We start from the raw sequence: 14,360 nt of genomic DNA on the forward strand, positions 1-14,360 counted from the left end.
TCACCTGCGCGCTTTGCCAGGCACAGGTGCCTGCTTGCAGCAGGTGCAAAAGGCCATTGGGTAACAAGGCGGGTCCCTGTCGGTGCTGTGTTAGGTGCTCCTCCCCTGCCAGCCCCCACCTCCAGCGTGACTTGCGGGAGAACTGCCTGGTCCGGAGGGGGGATGGAGGCTGAGGGAACCCAGGCTCCTGCCTCATGCTGTTATTGTGGGTGCACCTCCTCCCACCTGTGCTGCCAGCTCAGCAGGTGGGCAGGCGAGAGGGCTTCTGCTGACACCTGGGTGGTTTGTGGGACAGGCCCGGCGCTGGGAGGACACCATCGGGCAGCTGAAGGATGCCCTGGCAGCATCCCAGGTCTCTCAGGAGGCAGCCGAATCCAGAGTCCAGCGCAAAGAAGAGCAGCTGCAGGGTTTGCAGAGGAAAAGGCAGTCACTGCAGCAGGAGCTGAAGGTGGTGCAGAGCGAGGTACTCCGCCTGGAACCTGCCTGCCCACTACTTAGCACCAGCGGTGACTGAGAACCTACATCTGCTGTCTCTTCTGCCTTCTGCTCTCCACCCCTCCTGCTTGCTGCTAGTGCTGGCAGGATTATCTTCAGGGATGGGGAGTCTCGCTGGCTGAAGTTTCAGGGAACCTTCTGATTTCACACACAAAGGGCATGGCAGAGTCTTGCCCGGGCCGTGTTGCCAGGCTGTGGACAGTGTCCCAGATCACTGGGCAGAGGCTTCTGGAGCAGGCACTGTGGCCGTATGGCTCCCATTTTCATTTTGTGTCCCCTAGCATCTCTCAGGCTCCCCAGCATCAGGGTCAGCTTTAGGACAATTTCACCAATTCCCCCAAATCAGGACCCACGCCTAAGAGGGCCCCGCGCCCAGTGTGAATCTCTTCCCTGGCTAGAGGCGCCTTTTTAATTTTTACTCACCTGGCAGTGCTCCGGGTCTTCAGCAGCACTTCGGCAGTGAGTCCTTCGCTTGCTCCGGGTCTTCGGCGGCACTTCGGCGGCAGGTCCTTCGCTTGCTCTGGGTCTTCGGCGGCACTTCGGCGGCAGGTCCTTCCGTGCTGTTGAAGACCTGGAGCGAGTGAAGGCCCTGCCGCTGAAGAGTCAGAGCACCGCCCGGTGAGTACAAGCCCCATGTGTTTTTTTATGTGTTGGGGTTTTTTTGTGATCCCCGCCGGGGCCCTGTTGAAACTGTTTGAATTGGCCCCGCACTTTCTAAAGCCGGCCTTGCCCAGCATGCAGGCACCAGTGCTGGGGCTGGTGGGGGGCGATGGTGCAGGCTGTGCTGGAAGGCCAACTTGGCACCAGGGCAAGGGCTGGGGCTGGTGGAGGGACATGATGGAGGTCGTGCTGGCAGACGTTGTCAGTACTGCGAAGCATTGCTGGTGCTGCAACGCTGCTGTTCCTGGAGCCCTGATGCCAGTGGCATTAGCAGCCCATGCAGTGCATTCCTTCTGCAGACCTGGCTCGGTTTGGTGGCAAAGGTGCTTGGCCAGGTTCATTGTGGATGAAGGACAGTGCTAGTGTCCCAAGTCAATGGTTACAGTGCACTAACTCCTGTGTGCACACGGCAATGGTCCCAGCTCAGTCAGCGCACCAGGCTGCCATCCCTTCGGCAAGTACAAAGCTTCCCTGGCCCCTAGGACCTCTGCTTTTATGCCCCGATCCAGACGTGTTACGTCTCACACGCTTAGTGACCACCCTGCTCCTGGTACCTGCCTCCATTAGCCTGTCAGCCCCTGATGGTCCTTTGGAGGGTGGGGTGGTCTTGTCACATCCCTTGGGAATGCGTCTACACAGCTACTTGAAAGAGCTGCACCATCCTCGCCAGGCAGGTCAGAAATATGCTCCCTTGGCTAGCCAGTGCCTGGTGTGTTACTGCTCTGCCCAGGCCTGCTCTGGCTCACGCTGAGTTATGCTTCCTGCTCCAGCAAGGCCCAAAGGACAGCAGTGGCCACCAGCAACACGCTGAGACAGCCTCTTGCATTGTTTCCCCAGGCGGGCCAGCTGGAGGCGCTGCTGAGCACGTCGCAGCTGGAGTCATGTTCCCTGAAGAAGGACCTGCGGAGGAAAGACGAGGAGCTCCAGTGCTTGCAAGAGCAGCTCTGGGATTCTCGGGAAGCACTGCAGGATGCAAGGCAAGGGAAAGAGGCCATCCAGGAGTCGTCAGAGACCCAGGTAGGCCCCAGCTCAGGCTCAGGGAGAGAAGCAGACACCTGCGCTTCCATTCAGTCGCGTTTGTGCCTTTGCACACGGCCAGCTCATGCGGCTTCCTTGGGGTGGGGCGGGTGGAAAGCATTGCTGGAGCTGGTGCCACCGATCCTGCCTGTCCTTCCAACTTGGCCCGGAGGATAGGCGACCAGGTGGCATTGCTGCAGGACCGGCAGGCCAGCTGCCACATGCACGGGGGGAGTGGGGGGGGTTGCAATCAGCACTGGGGTGACCATTCGCTTAGTCCCCACAGCTTGCTCCCTCCATGCCCTGGCTCAAGGACAAGTGGCAACCCAAGAGCCACGTGGAGCCCCCCTTTCCTCCTGTCCCTGCAAGGCCCCATGTCCTGGTGCCCTGCCCTCTGACGGAGGGGCCCGGCATGGGGAGTGCTGAGCACCGTTGTTCCAACATGGATCCTGGGCACATTCAGAGCCGCTGGGTCTTCTCACTGCCCTGGGCTAAGGTGGGAGCGTGCATATGGCAAGAGCTGTATTGGCGAGATTGTCTCAGGCCGAGGGTCCAGCACCCGGGAGCCGTCTCCCTGCCAGCAGCCTGTCTTGGAGCTTTGCTCCTTTCCCATGTGGGCCACCTGCTTTTCCCATTCATCACCCAGCAGGGCCTCGCCGTGGGCTGGTAAAGCAGCAGCATTAGCAATGCCTCCAGGTGTGGCTCTCCAAAGCAGCACTGCAGGGCTGCCTGCCCCATCTCCCCTGCACTCCATGGTGCCTTTAGCCTGGGTATCTGAGCAGGAGCTGGGCTGGGCTGCAGTGTCTGGGAAGCTGGCTTTGGTTCCAGCTGTTCCTTTCCTCTGCCCAGCTGCTGCAGCGTGACCAGCTGGTGGAGCAGCAGAAAGCGGATCTTGTGGCAGCCCGATTGGAGCTCTCCAGGTACGCAGGGCAGCTTGCAGAGCTGCGTGCAGACCAACAGCAGCAGGCTGGGGAGTTGGCCGTCCTGAGAGAGAGGCATAAGACCGCGCAGCAGGAGGTAGGCAGACACCACTGGGAAGAGGACAACAAGGTTTTCTCTTCCTCCAGACCAGGAGTGGGGAACCTATGGCATACATGCCGAAGGCGGCACGCGAGCTGGTTTTCACTGGCACTCACACTGCCCGGGTCCTGGCCACCGGTCTGGGGGGCTCTGCATTTTAATTTAATTTTAAATGACGCTTCTTAAACATTTTGAAAACCTTATTTACTTTACATACAACAATAGTTTAGTTATATAATATATAAACTTATAGAGAGAGAGGCCTTCTAAAAAACATTGAACTGTATTACCGGCACGTGAAACCTTAAATCAGAGTGACTAGATGAAGACTCGGCAGAGCACTTCTGAAAGGTTGGCGACCCCTGCTCCAGACCTCCTCTCGGCAGGCTGCTGGGTGGGAGTTTCTCCTGCTGCTGTGGATTAGTCTGTCCCCTGGCCTGGGGTTCCTAGAGTCACCTTGCCTGAGCGTCCCTTTCCGAAGGGCAGTGCCACTGCCTAGGACACCGGTGGCTGGAGCCTTCATCCCAGCTCTTGGAGCGCTGATTCTCCGAGCTAATTGCTGCTGCTAGTCTGTCTCCCTGCTAGCCCTGCCCCCACAGGTTGCTGTCCTCCCCACACCGTCCCCCCCCAGGCTGCTGGAGCCGGATAGGCCGTGCTTACGGTGGAATGTTTTCGGGAGTAGGGTTCTAAGTTCTAAGCATTATCTCCAGAGTTCCCATTGTGGGAAGGCTGTTTTACCAGCCATGGGCTTTGCAGGTCTGCAGCCGTGACCAGATCATCGGGAAGCTCAGAGGAGACCTGAAAAGTGCTGAGGAGCAGCTGATGCGAGCGAAGGATGAGGTGAGCTTTCAGATCTCAGCCTTCGGGGTCCGTTGAACTCTCAGCGTCTCCTGGGATGAGGAGCTCCTCGCTGGGCTGCAGCACTGCAGAAGTGCTGCCTGTATGGTCTGGCCATGGACTGTGGAGACCCATCTGCCCTGCAGTCGGGGCATGCTGGGCCCAGCGGGGAATCGCCATGGTTGGCTACGGTTCCAGGTGCTGGTGCATGCCCTGTGTGACAGCCTTTGCTCTGCAGTTAGTACAGCCAGTCTCATATCCCTGAGCCCCAGAGCTGCCCGAGGGGACTGTGTGTGGAGCGCCACCCGGCCAAGGCCACAACACGTGGCCCCTCACTGAACACAGCACTAGCAGGTCCCCCCAGAACGAATCCGCTAGTCCGCTCCCGTTTCTCGCTGCCTCGGGGTGTCAGCTGGGTGTGCAGACTGGGCAGGCAGCCCCTTCGGGCCGTGCTCCAATGCCCGCCGTGGCCTTTTACGCAGGACAGTTGTGTGACGCGTGTGTAGTTGGGAGCCAGGGGCAAAGGCTATACAGGGCGAAGTTGTGCAGCCACTGACCACCTGGTGCAAAGTGAGACCCGCTGGAGTGAGGGAGCCCAGCAGAGCCGGGAGGGGCTGAGGCCCCATGTGCCATCACCCAGGCCAGTGCATTCCATTGTCGCCATGTCGTCGCTGGCGTGCGCTGGCCCAGGCTAACACATGGCGCCATCCCATTGCCTCTGCCCTGACCGTCGGGGTCAGTGACCTTTGTTTGTGGTGCTGCCCAGGGGAAGGAGAGAGCTGCAGAAGGGAGCGGCCTGAAGGGAAAGCTCCACCAGCTGCAAGATGACATAAGAAGCCTGCAAGAGATCTGTGGGGAGCGGGAAAAGGCCATGGTGGAGCAGACCTGCTGCATCCAGCAGCTCCAGCATGAGCAGGAGATCTGCATCAGCCAGGTGAGTGCTTGCCAGCCCTGCACATAGCCAGCGCTGTCGTGGTATTAACCCTCAGCCAGGCAATGGGGTTTCTAAAGATGGCAGCGAGCGATGGAAGCTGTCTGGCTTTGGGAGCGTTGCCAGCCCTGGCCCTGGGGCCGTTCAGTGTGCAGACGTACCATCTCTGCTAGCACAGCCTGAACCTCCACCTAACACAGGTGCCAGCTTCCTCCAGGCCCTGGCAGTGCTCAAATCCCCACTCCACCCCAGCCACCCCCTTCCCTCAAACCCCCACCCCACCCCTTCTCTCAAGCCTCCACCCCGCCTCTTCCTGCCCCCTCCCCTGAGTGCGCCCTGTCCCCGCTGCTCCCCCTCCCCCCCAGCACCTCCTGCACGCCACGGAACAGAAGGGGCTGGGAGGGAGCAGGAGGAGTTGATCGGCGGGGGCTGCCGGTGGGCAGGAGGCACTGTGGGGAGGGGAGCTGGCTGCCGGTGGGTGCTGAGCACCCACTAGTTTTTTTCCATGGGTGCTTCAGTCCTGGAGTACCCACGGAGTCGGAGCCTGTGCTGCCTAAGTCTGCCCCTCAGCATATCTCTAAGCAGTTCCCAGCCCCAGCCGGTCAGTCCTGTCAGTCGGTCCATGTGGTACCGCGGAGGGGCCGGTCAGTCCTGTCAGTCGGTCCGTGTGGTACCGCGGAGGGGCCGGTCAGTCCTGACAGTCGGTCCGTCTGGTACCGCGGAGGGGCCGGTCAGTCCTGTCAGTCGGTCCGTGTGGTACCGCGGAGGGGCCGGTCAGACCTGTCGGTCGGTCCGTGTGGTACCGCGGAGGGGCCGGTCAGACCTGTCGGTCGGTCCGTGTGGTACCGCGGAGGGGCCGGTCAGACCTGTCGGTCGGTCCGTGTGGTACCGCGGAGGGGCTGGTCAGTCCTGTCAGTCGGTCCGTCTGGTACTGCGGAGGGGCTGGTCAGACCTGTCTGTTGGTCCATCTGGTACCACGGAGGGGCTGGTCGGACCTGTCCGTCGGTCCATCTGGTACTGCGGAGGGGCTGGTCGGACCTGTCCGTTGGTCTGTCTGGTACCGCGGAGGCGCCGGTCAGTCCTGTCCGTCTGGTAGCTCGAAGGCGCCGGTCAGTCCTGTCCGTGTGGTACCGCGGAGGGGCCAGTCAGTCCTGTTCGTCGGTCTGTCTGGTACCACAGAGGTGCCAGTCAGTCCTGTCCGTCGGTCTGTCTGGTACCACAGAGGTGCCAGTCAGTCCTGTCCGTCGGTCTGTCTGGTACCACAGAGGTGCCGGTCAGTCCTGTCTGTCTGGTAGCACGAAGGCGCCGGTCAGTCCTGCCCGTGTGGTACCGCGGAGGGGCCGGTCAGACCTGTCCGTCGGTCCGTCTGGTACCGCGGAGGGGCTGGTCAGACCTGTCCGTTGGTCCGTGTGGTACCACAGAGGCGCCGGACCTGTCCATTGGTCCATCTGGTACCACGGAGAGGCCGGTCGGACCTGTCCGTCAGTCCGTGTGGTACTGCGGAGGCGCCGGTCAGTCCTGTCCGTCGGTCCGTCTGGTAGCACAGAGGTGCCGGTCATTCCTGTCTGTCTGGTAGCGCAAAGGCGCCGGTCAGTCCTGTCCATGTGGTACCGCGGAGGGTCCAGTCAGTCCTGTCCGTCGGTCCGTCTGGTACCACAGAGGGGCCGGTCAGACCTGTCCGTCGGTCCGTCTGGTACCACGGAGGGGCCAGTCAGTCCTGTCCGTGTGGTACTGCGGATGCGCCAGTCAGTCCTGTCCGTCAGTCAGTGTGGTACTGCGGATGCGCCGGTCAGTCCTGTCCGTTGGTCCGTCTGGTACCACGGAGGCGCCAGTCAGTCTGGTACCGCGGAGGGGCCAGTCAGTCCTGTCCGTGTGGTACTGCGGAGGCGCCGGTCAGTCCTGTCCGTCTGGTAGCGCAAAGGCGCTGGTCAGTCCTGTCCGTGTGGTACCGCGGAAGGGCCAGTCAGTCCTGTCCGTTGGTCCGTCTGGTACCGCGGAGGGCCGGTCAGACCTGTCCGTCGGTCCGTCTGGTACCACGGAGGCGCCAGTCAGTCTGGTACCGCGGAGGGGCCAGTCAGTCCTGTCCGTCAGTCCATGTGGTACCGCGGAGGGGCCAGTCAGTCCTGTCCATCTGGTACCACGGAGGCGCCAGTCAGTCTGGTACTGCGGAGGGGCCAGTCAGTCCTGTCCATCTGGTACCGCGGAGGCGCTGGTGAGTCCTGTCCGTCGGTCCGTCTGGTACTGCGAAGGCGCCGGTCAGACCTGTCCGTCGGTCCGTCTGGTACCACTAAGGCGCCGGCCAGTCCTATCCGTCGGTCCTTCCGGTACCACGGAGGTGCCGGTCAGTTCTGTCCATCAGTCTGTCTGCATGAATCTTCAGGCTGTAAATGGTTATGTCCTCCTTGGCGTTCTCCACAGAACTGGTCCCACTGCACATTTCTGGCCTCCATTACCTTGGCCTTCGCCCAGCCCCAAATTTCATGCTGGAGGCTGTGAGAATAACTCAGAAGTGATGTAACTGTTTCACTCCAACTTCCCAGGTCCTCTGTGGCCTGAGCACCCACCGGGCCAGGGTCATGCATGGGGAGGTGGGGTCAGAACAGGGGAGGCCTGATTGCTGCGTTCCAGTGCGGCACCTCGCTGAGAGCTGCCCGGTGTGGGACCCTGCTTGTCTGGGCTGTGTCCTAGAGCCAGCAGCAGGCGATGCTGGTGGAGCAGATGCAGGGGGAGCTCACATCCCGTGAGCGAGCCCACCAGACAGAACTGGAGCAGCTGCGGGCCAAGCTGCAGCACCTTCAGCAGGAGCTGGACGTCTGCAAAGGGAAGAACCAAGATAATCTGAGCCACCTGCAGCAGCGGGAGTCCACGATGGAGAGGCAGAGCTCGCACCTGGAGTTCCTGCTGCAGCAATGCCAGACGCTGAAGGAGGAGGTATGGATCCTGGGAGGGTCGTCCCCTCTCAGCAGGCAGCCCAGAGCTGAGCCCTCAGTCAGGCAGGGTCCTGCAGCTCCCACAATGTCCCATCCCCCGGCCCGGGCGTGGAGCAGGGCAGCAGGGAGGGGGGGTCTCGAGTCAGGCACCATCAGGGCCCCCTGGTAGTGGATCCAGAGGCAGGGAACGGGCCTGATGTGTGCTCGGGCTGGTTCTGGTTAGCAGCAGCCCTGGCCAGTGTAACTAGCTTGCGCCAGGAGCAGCCTCCCACTCGCAGGGCTCAGCTGACAGCTGTGTATTCCACCATGCCCAGTGCCACATTGGGGCAGCGCCCTCAGCAGGGGCCCGGTGCCTCTGTGCACGGGGAGGGGCAGAACCTGGCCAGTGCTGAGGACAGACCCGGGGGGGAAGGGGTGGGGGAGTGACAAGGAGGAAGTCCCCTGCCAGGGAGCCAGGGCCAGCTGTGGGGGAGACGTTCTGGGGAGGAGCCGAGCCCTCTTGCGTGGGAGATTTGAGACTAGACCAATGAGGACAAGTCCTGCCCAAGCCAGGGGATGGACCAGACTGGACCTATCCATCTCTGCCTGGCCCTCGCCACACCGCCAACAGGTGCACTAGCAACAGCAGTGCTAGTGGGGCAAAGGCCGGCAGGCAGCTCTCCAGTCTGTCACACTCCCAGGTGTTCTACTACGAAGAGGTGGTGCAGAAGCAGGACCGGGAGCTCTGCCTGCAGCAGGAGCAGCTCCGAGAGGCGCAGGAGCACCTGGCCATGGCCAAGAGCAAGAGCAGCTCCACCGAGAGCAGCCTGGATCTGTACAAGAAGAAATACCAGGCCGCCTTGAACAGAGCTGGCGAGCTGGAGGGCAAGGTGCAGAGCCTGGAGGAGGAACTCTGGGACATGAGCAGCCAGGTGGGCCTGACGGTGCTTTCTCTTACTGCCTTTGCCTCGCGTGGCACTGGGGGGGTTGGGCACCTGGGCCTGGCTATGCTAGCAGTAGCCCCGCAGCCCACAGGCTTCTTGCCAGCACAGTTCCAGCCGGCTGCACAGGCCCCGTGGCCTTGTCTGTGCTGAGAGGTTTCCTGTAGTCACTCTCCAGGGCTTTCTCCAGTTCACCTGCTGGGGTGGGGGACTCGAGGGCACAATGCCAGTGGTGTCAGCCCTGGCGCTCCGGGCTCTGGAGGGGCTGCACCGTGCTCCCAACGTGTGGATTCGGAGGGGAACCACCCTGGTGCAGGGGCCACGGGAAGGCCCGTGGCTTGTGACCGTGCTCGCGGTGCCGAGCGTGTGACGCTCAGAGAAGCACTACCCAGCACAGGCAGTGCAGCCGCTGGCCTGGGGCAGACGAGCTGGGAAAGCGCCAGGTCACAGTCGGCAGGTTGGACACCCACTCTGCCCCGGTGTCCGGCTGCACAGACTCAGGCTTGGTGCTCAATGGCCTCTGGCTGCCCATCTGCCTCTGCTGTTCTCCCAGAGGAGCTCGTGGAGTGGGCAGCTGGCCTCCTCCCGTGTCATTCTCAATCCTTCCCTCGGAAGGCTGCAGGCAGGGGAGCTGGCCCAGCCCCCACCCCACTAATCAGCACCGCGGGTTGGGCCGGTCCTGCTGTCTGGCCCCTCTGAGAGCTGCTTCCCATCCCTGCTGCAGATGTGGGAGTGTGATGACATCATCATCAACCTGTGCAGCAAGCAGCTGGTTCTGCAACAGGAGATGACGGGCAGGAGGAAGCAGACGGCCGTGGAGCAGCTGACTCAAGAACTTCATGCCACACAGGAGGATCTGGACAGGAGCCTTCAGCACACCCCCCAGCATGAGCAGAGCATCCAGGCCCTCCGAGAGCAGCTGGCTGCCAGTCAGACCAAGGTGAGCGAAGAGAAGTGGGGCAGCTGGCCTGGCTTGCTCCATCCCTGGGGCAGGGCCTGTGTGCAGGGCTGGCGTGTTGTGAGGGCTTTAGAGACCGTCACCTGCACACCAGCATTCACACCTGCTCCCCTGCCCATTCACACACCGTCCCTCCAGACTGCCATGTCATGCTCTGGATTCCACCCCAGACTGTGTGTGCTGCACAGTCCAGCCTCTCCTGGGCAGTTCGGAGATTAGAGGAGCTTTGTCCCTCGAAGGGGAAAGTTTGTGACTTTAATAGTTCAGTTCAAACACAGCACTGAGTTGATCTGATTAAAGAATAAAACAAGTTTATTTAAGTACCACGAGGTAGAGCTGAAGTGAGTATAAGTGTAAGATTAAAGTCAGCAATGGTTACAAGAGAAATAAACACAAAACACTTCCTAGTAACTAACAAACTAGACTTGGTTCAAGGTAAAATCTTTCCACGTGTTCCTAGCATCTGGGCTGACCAAATTCTCAGGTCAGAATCCCCCCAGTGTCCAAAGACTGAGGCAGTAACCAGCTCTCAGTCCCCACCTGCGTGTCTGCCAGCCCCTGGCTGCACACCGGGACGAACCAGAGCAGCTTCCAGAGAAGGAACAGCCACTAGAGCCCCCAGGGCAATGCCCTGGATTCCAGAGCCCCATCACAGTGAGAGGGTCCTTAGCCACACCTCCTGCAAAGATGCTGGTCACAGACTCACCAAGACTAGGGTGCAGCACACACTTGGACCGACTCCAGACACCAGGGACTTAGCCCATAAATGTACTCGTGATCTGGTTCACTTGCATGGATCCCAACCTGTCCCACAGCCCTCCCCAGAGCAGTGTGTCACAGACAGCCTGTCACGGAGTCCCTGGGCGATGCTCTGGAACTGCTCCCCACAATGCCAGTCAGGACTGTGGGGAGCCTCCTCTCCCTCGGAGCAGACTGTCTGCAGGGCAAGAAGCTCACATGGCTTCATTTCCTGGGTCTCTCCTTGGAGCATTCAGCATCCTTTGCCCCTCCGTGCGCTTCCCACAGCGAGTCCGCCCAGGCGGGGTCCTGGGGAAGCCAGAGGGTCCTGCACCCCCACTTCGCAGTCAGACGTGACTCTCAGCCAGCCAGTACAACAGAGGTTGATTAGATGACAGGAACAGGGTCTAAAACAGAGCTTGTAGGTACAGTGAACGGGACCCCTCGGCTGGGTCCATTCTGGGGCCCAGTGAGCCAGACACCCCGTCTGCCCTCACATCCCGTCCCCAGCCAGCTCCAAACTGAACACCCGCACCCCAGCCCCTCCTTTGTCTCTTTCCCGCAGGGCTGCCCAGAGGATTCAGAGGGCCTGGGATCTTCGGTGGTGGTGGGGGCCCCTGCCGCCGCATTGCCACCGAAGACCCAGCACTTCGGCTGCGGGTCCTGGGGTGGAAGGACCCCTCCCCTGCCGCCGAATTGCCGCTGAAGACCCGGAGTGGAAGAAGCTCCGGGGGGCCCGGGCCCCATGAGAGTTTTCCGGGGCTCCCGGAGCAAGTGAAGGTCCCCACTCCAGGGGCCCCAAAAAACTCTCATGGGGGCCCCTGCGGGGCCTGGGGCAAATTGCTTCCCCAGGCCAGGAGGTCACCTGAGCTCTTTGTTCACCTTTAGCTATTCCCTTGCAGGGGTGTGGGAGAGCCCCGGCCATTTGTTGCCAGGATACAAAGTGTCGGCCACCTCTGCACACTGGAGACTTAAGAAATGCATAGGGAAAGTGAGGCGCCAACGCAGTAGTCAGAGGAAACATTAAGAACAGCCCCACTTCGTCACACCCTCCGACCAGCACAGCTCACGCCACCAGAGCACAAGCTGCATTCGCCGCATGCCCCGGAGCAGCCCCATGTCGGCTGCTGAGTGGTGGAACCCCGGCTCTGCAGGGTGCGATCCCATTTGGTAGGGCAGCCGTGCAGTCAAGCCTCCTCGGTCCCACCTTCTCAAGGGGGGGGCCACTGCTCGTCAGTCTCTGCCAGTGGGCGCTACAGGTGCCTGCCCAAAAAGAACTGGTTACTTGCCCTGTGGGTCTGCCTGGCGTTGCCTGTGTGGCCCCCACAACCCGCTTGCTGGGCCTGCCTTTCCAGAATCCTCCAGAGCCAGGGTTCTGCATGAGCAGGGGAGGGCTGGGTGCAGCTGCTCTGCTCTCTAGATCTTCAGGCCCCGCCGCTGATCGCACCCACGTGGGAGCCACGCAGCCAGCATGGCTAGCAGAGCTGCAGCTACGGCAGGGCAAGTAACTGTGTGCTCTATGGCCAGAAAGGCGCAGCCGCTTAGCCAGGCTGACCTGGGTACCAGGAGCGTCACCTAGTTACCCCCCACATTCAGCCCCACTTGTGTGGCTGAGGCCCCTTCAGGCTTTGGCGAGGCCCCCACGTCCCGTGGCGGGTGCTTATGCCCACCCTGCTAACGGTTTGTGCTCAGCGGAACGTGTCTGGCTTTAACGCCCAGCCCTTGGTTCTACCGCTGCCTTGTGCTGCCTTGCAGCCCCACTATTGGCTCCTCAGGAAGCTAAGGAGCCGTGGTACTCACGTCACCACTCCATGTCCCTTGGAGAAGAGCGAAAGCTCGAGCGCCTGAAGCCACACGGCCAGGCCTTTTCTCCTGCCCTTGAATCATTTCTGTGGCTCTTCCCTGCAACCTCCTACAATGTGCACAGCAGCGCAGGCAGCGGTGTTCTAATCCCACACGTCCCTTCCCGCAAGGCATTCCCGGGCTTCCCGCTCCACCCTCCCACCATGTGGTGCGTCCAAGGGCTGGGTGGCACTTCGCTACCGCCTGCCCTTAGCGTGAGGGAACCTCGTCTGTGCCTGGCAGGGGCCAGCTCCCCGACTGCACCAGCCCTCCCCTCCCAGCCTGCACAGGCTCCGCTGTCCCTCTGAGCACCCCCTGGCGTGTCCAGCACTGGGCCCTCGTAGCACTCACAGCGTCCCAAAGCACTCCCATCTGCCCTCACTTCCCATCCCCAGCCAGCTCCAAACTGAAACCCCCTCCAGCCCCTCCTCCTCTGGGCTTTGTTCCTTTCCCGGGCCAGGAGGTCACCTTATCGCTTTGTTCTCTAGCACCTTTAGCATCCCCTTGCAGGGGGGGGAAGGGCCTGGGCATTAGTTGCCAGGTGATAGAGTGTCGGCCATTTGTGGGCACTGGCCCTGTGCTCTGCAACAATCTGACCCCCCCCCCCGGCAACTTAAGAAATGCATAGGGGAAACTGAGGCACCCACACAGTATTCAGAGGAAACATTAAGAACAGGTCCACTTCGTCACACTGACTCCCTGCACCTACCCTGTGTGACGGCTATGGGGAGGCGTGGCCTCTCCTGAGACACCAGCTTAATTCTTTGATCCGCATCCTTGCTGGGTGTGCCTTGCACAGGTTGTTGTGAGCTCTTGTCAACTTTGCAGGCTTGAGCAGCAGCGGCTCAAGCGGCCCCCACATGCACATAGCCTTCCCTTGTAAGCCATGCAATACGCAGTGGTCAGCCAGGCAGAGCTAAGCGGCTCCTCTCCAAGCCTGACCGGAGCCTGGGTAGCGTGCTGGGTGCGTGGCGTACTGCACACACTGTACAGATACCTGGCTCAGGCTTGTGCCGTCATGCCACACCTCACAGCTGTATGCATAGCTCAGGGCCCTCCGGGTCGTCCCGGCTGGTGGTGGGGCGGGGCGGGGGGCTGATAAGCTGTACTTTGGCACACTCGTCTATAGACTCAGCCCCCGGGGAGGCCAGTAACCCCATCTGTGCCCAGCTGCCCAGGGACTCGCTGGGGCCCAGCCCACTGGTATCCTGCTGCCTGTGGTTTCAGTGCTTGGAAGCTGACAAGACTCTGATAGATGTGCAGACGGAGTTTGCCTCCTACACAGCCACTCATAGTCATTCCAACGCCAGCTATGAGAGCCAAGTCGCCATGGCAGAGAACCTCCAGCAGGTAGGACCGTCCCGCCCCTGCGCCCACGGATGTCGGCAGGGAGCGCCAGGCAGCACTGGGCAGCCAGCGCCCTGGGACTGCTCCAGGCCCAGCCAGGCCTGGCAGCTGGCTGCCCACGGCAGTGACTGAGCTGTGCTGCTGCGTTGTGTCTAGCAGCTGAGCCACGCTGACGAGGACCGCGCCAAGCACAGCCAGCGGGCCGAGGAGTACCAGTGCCTGGTGCAGGACTTGAAGCTGGAGCTGGTGCGAGTGGCCGAGCAGAAGAACAGCAGCATGAAAGGTAAAGGAAGTGGCCGGTTCTCCTGCCAGCCAGAGCCCCGGGGTGGGGGAAGCTGCTGCTGGCCCCTGGGCCCGTCAGCGCTGCCCGACAGGTCGGTGGAGACGCCCTACAGCAGCCAGCGGCTCTGGGCAGCTGCAGGAAGCAGGAGCTGGCACTAGCATGGCGCTGCTTTTTTCAGCCGTCGGGACACTGGAGCTGGAGGTGCAGAATCTGAGGCAGGACACAGCTGCTAAGGTGGAGCGGAAGCAGCTGGAGGTGGCCAAGCTGCAGCAGCTGATCCAGCAACTGGAGTGTGAGCTCCGGGAGAGCCGCCGTCTGTGTGCGCAGAAGGAGCAGGTGAGCCCAGGAGACAGGGACCCAGCGAAGGAACAAGCCAGGGGCC

General features: G+C 61.4%; 1 protein-coding gene across 5 annotated transcripts in view; it reads left to right on the forward strand.

Moving 5' to 3' along the window:
• The window catches only part of LOC115660332 (polyamine-modulated factor 1-binding protein 1-like), a 351,977-nt gene that overhangs the window by 335,762 nt on the left and 1,855 nt on the right, over positions 1–14,360 (forward strand). For all 5 annotated transcript variants that reach the window (XM_030581656.1, XM_030581654.1, XM_030581657.1 and 2 more), the window contains 10 exons: positions 1,993–2,172; positions 3,022–3,189; positions 3,949–4,032; positions 4,796–4,963; positions 7,649–7,891; positions 8,571–8,801; positions 9,535–9,750; positions 13,576–13,698; positions 13,852–13,978; positions 14,157–14,314. In XM_030581656.1, coding sequence (XP_030437516.1) covers positions 1,993–2,172; positions 3,022–3,189; positions 3,949–4,032; positions 4,796–4,963; positions 7,649–7,891; positions 8,571–8,801; positions 9,535–9,750; positions 13,576–13,698; positions 13,852–13,978; positions 14,157–14,314 — 1,698 coding nt within the window. The remainder of the gene's footprint in view (positions 1–1,992; positions 2,173–3,021; positions 3,190–3,948; positions 4,033–4,795; positions 4,964–7,648; positions 7,892–8,570; positions 8,802–9,534; positions 9,751–13,575; positions 13,699–13,851; positions 13,979–14,156; positions 14,315–14,360) is intronic.

This window comes from Gopherus evgoodei, chromosome 12 (genome assembly GCF_007399415.2).
Source record: "Gopherus evgoodei ecotype Sinaloan lineage chromosome 12, rGopEvg1_v1.p, whole genome shotgun sequence".
NCBI lineage: Eukaryota > Metazoa > Chordata > Testudines > Testudinidae > Gopherus > Gopherus evgoodei.